This window comes from Meleagris gallopavo, unplaced genomic scaffold (genome assembly GCF_000146605.3).
Source record: "Meleagris gallopavo isolate NT-WF06-2002-E0010 breed Aviagen turkey brand Nicholas breeding stock unplaced genomic scaffold, Turkey_5.1 ChrUn_random_7180001956773, whole genome shotgun sequence".
In the NCBI taxonomy this organism is placed as follows: Eukaryota; Metazoa; Chordata; class Aves; order Galliformes; family Phasianidae; genus Meleagris; species Meleagris gallopavo.
Genome location: NW_011217259.1, coordinates 28,483 through 30,238, shown reverse-complemented (window position 1 = coordinate 30,238; position 1,756 = coordinate 28,483). Strand labels below are relative to the sequence as shown.

Sequence of the window (1,756 nt, the reverse complement as noted above, 5' to 3'; positions counted from 1 at the left end):
CCCAAATACCCCCTCTGCCCAAATAGCCCCTCCGCCCCATTTGGCCCCACGGCTGCCCCGCACGGAAAAAAGCCATCAGCAGCAAATCTTTTATTCCCTGCTTCCGGCCGACTCAGTTCCTGTTATTCTGTCCGGCTGTGGCCCCCTGGGTGGAGTGGGGGGCACAGCCTGGGATGGGGGGACACCGAGCCATGGGGTCCCCACGGGGCGTGGTGACATCGGGACCCCTCGAGGCATGGCCCTCTGCTGCATCCTGGCTCTGAGTGCTGCTGGTGGCACCAGGCTTTGTGCCGTGGGGCAGCGGCGTGGCACACACCTTATCACGGGGAGCAGTGCAGGAAATGGGAGAGCAGCTTTCCTGTTCCCAAAGCTCCGCACTGGGTGGGTCCCCGGCTGACGGCCCCACAGTGCTGCGTGCTGCCAGCACGGCATGGGACGGGGTATCAAGGCACACCATGGCACATGGTAGCACGCCAAGTGGTATCATGGCATGCTATGGCACATGATGGCACACTACAGCATATGATGGCAATCGGGGCACACCAAGACACATCACAGCACACCACGGTACACCAAGTCACACGTTATGGCACATCATGGCACACCAAGTCATATCACGGCACACTATGGCACATCATGGCATGCTACAGCGTATGATGGCAATCAGGGCACACCGAGACACACCATGGCACACCACGGCATATCATGGCACACCACGGCAGACCAAATCACACCACGACACACACCTGTGATCATCTGCTGTGCATCATAGGGCTCCATGTAGCCATCATTCTCCCCCAGGCGCTCGGCATCCCGCTGCCCTTTGGTGCGTTTGGCATCATAGGGGTCGGCGTAGTCCTCCAGGATGATGACCTGGGGGAGGGATGGGGGGGCACACAGCAGCTCAGGTGGGCACCAGGGATGCTGTCACTGCTTTGGCTCTTGAATGTGCCAAGGTGGGATGGCAGCCACCCCCAGCACCCGGTGTAGGGTGTGTGTTGGCTACGAGTGGCACTGTTGGGTGGGTCCCCCGTGCATCCCGGGGATCAGTGGGGGTCCTCGGGGCCATCTGGAGGTAGTGGAGGACAAACCCAAAGGACATTGCTTGGGGATACAGCCCTGTCGCCATGGCCACCGCTGCCAGTATCCTATTCCTGTTCCTAGCAGAGCTCTATGGGAACATTTATTTAACGGGTCAGTGGGGTCAGGGGACGGCAGAGGGGGGGAAACTGCGCTAGGGGGATTTTGAATTTGGGCTCAGCTGGGCCGGGGGGGGTGCCATGATCCCACCCCACCCTACAGCCTTCCCCTTACCGTCTCCGTTTTAGAGCTCTTGCCCTTTTCCTCGAGCATGGGCCCGGCGCTGGGGTAGCCTTTGGGGTTTTTCTCGTGGGCTTCCACTTTGATCAGGCGGTTGATGTACGTCCCGCAGCTCCGGGGGGGTCCCTCAGCCGCGACCCCCTCCACCTTCGAGTTTTTGCGCATCCTCCCGGCGGCGGCTTGCAGCAGTCCCTGCAGGTTGTCCCGAGACAGACGGCCGCCCCCGTCCTTGCCGGCCCCGGGGGGGTACACGGCCCTGCAGCCCCCCACCTCCGCCACAGAGTTTTTGCGGCTTTTCCCCGGTGGGGCCCCACGGGCGGTTCGTTGCCCCCCAGGCTCTTACGGGCGGTGCCGCCCGGTTTGTTCGGTCGCGCTTTCTCCGAGCCCGTCCTCAGGTTGGAGGGGAACTCCTTGAACCATTTGGCCGCCATAGGGC

General features: G+C 62.1%; 2 protein-coding genes across 2 annotated transcripts in view; one reads left to right on the top strand and one right to left on the bottom strand.

The window, feature by feature from the left end:
* IL6R (interleukin 6 receptor) overlaps positions 1 to 397 on the top strand; it is a gene marked incomplete at its 5' end in the record, with an annotated part of 3,075 nt that extends 2,678 nt beyond the window's left edge. Inside the window, one exon of the mRNA XM_031557763.1 lies at positions 371 to 397. Within this exon, the coding sequence (XP_031413623.1) occupies positions 371 to 397 (27 nt within the window). The remainder of the gene's footprint in view (positions 1 to 370) is intronic.
* On the bottom strand, positions 67 to 1,751 carry SHE (Src homology 2 domain containing E). Its single transcript, XM_019611824.2, is given in 3 exon segments — positions 67 to 873; positions 1,315 to 1,634; positions 1,637 to 1,751. Coding segments are annotated over 3 exon segments (645 nt in total). The 3' UTR covers positions 67 to 663.
* Positions 1,752 to 1,756: the final 5 nt, after the last annotated feature.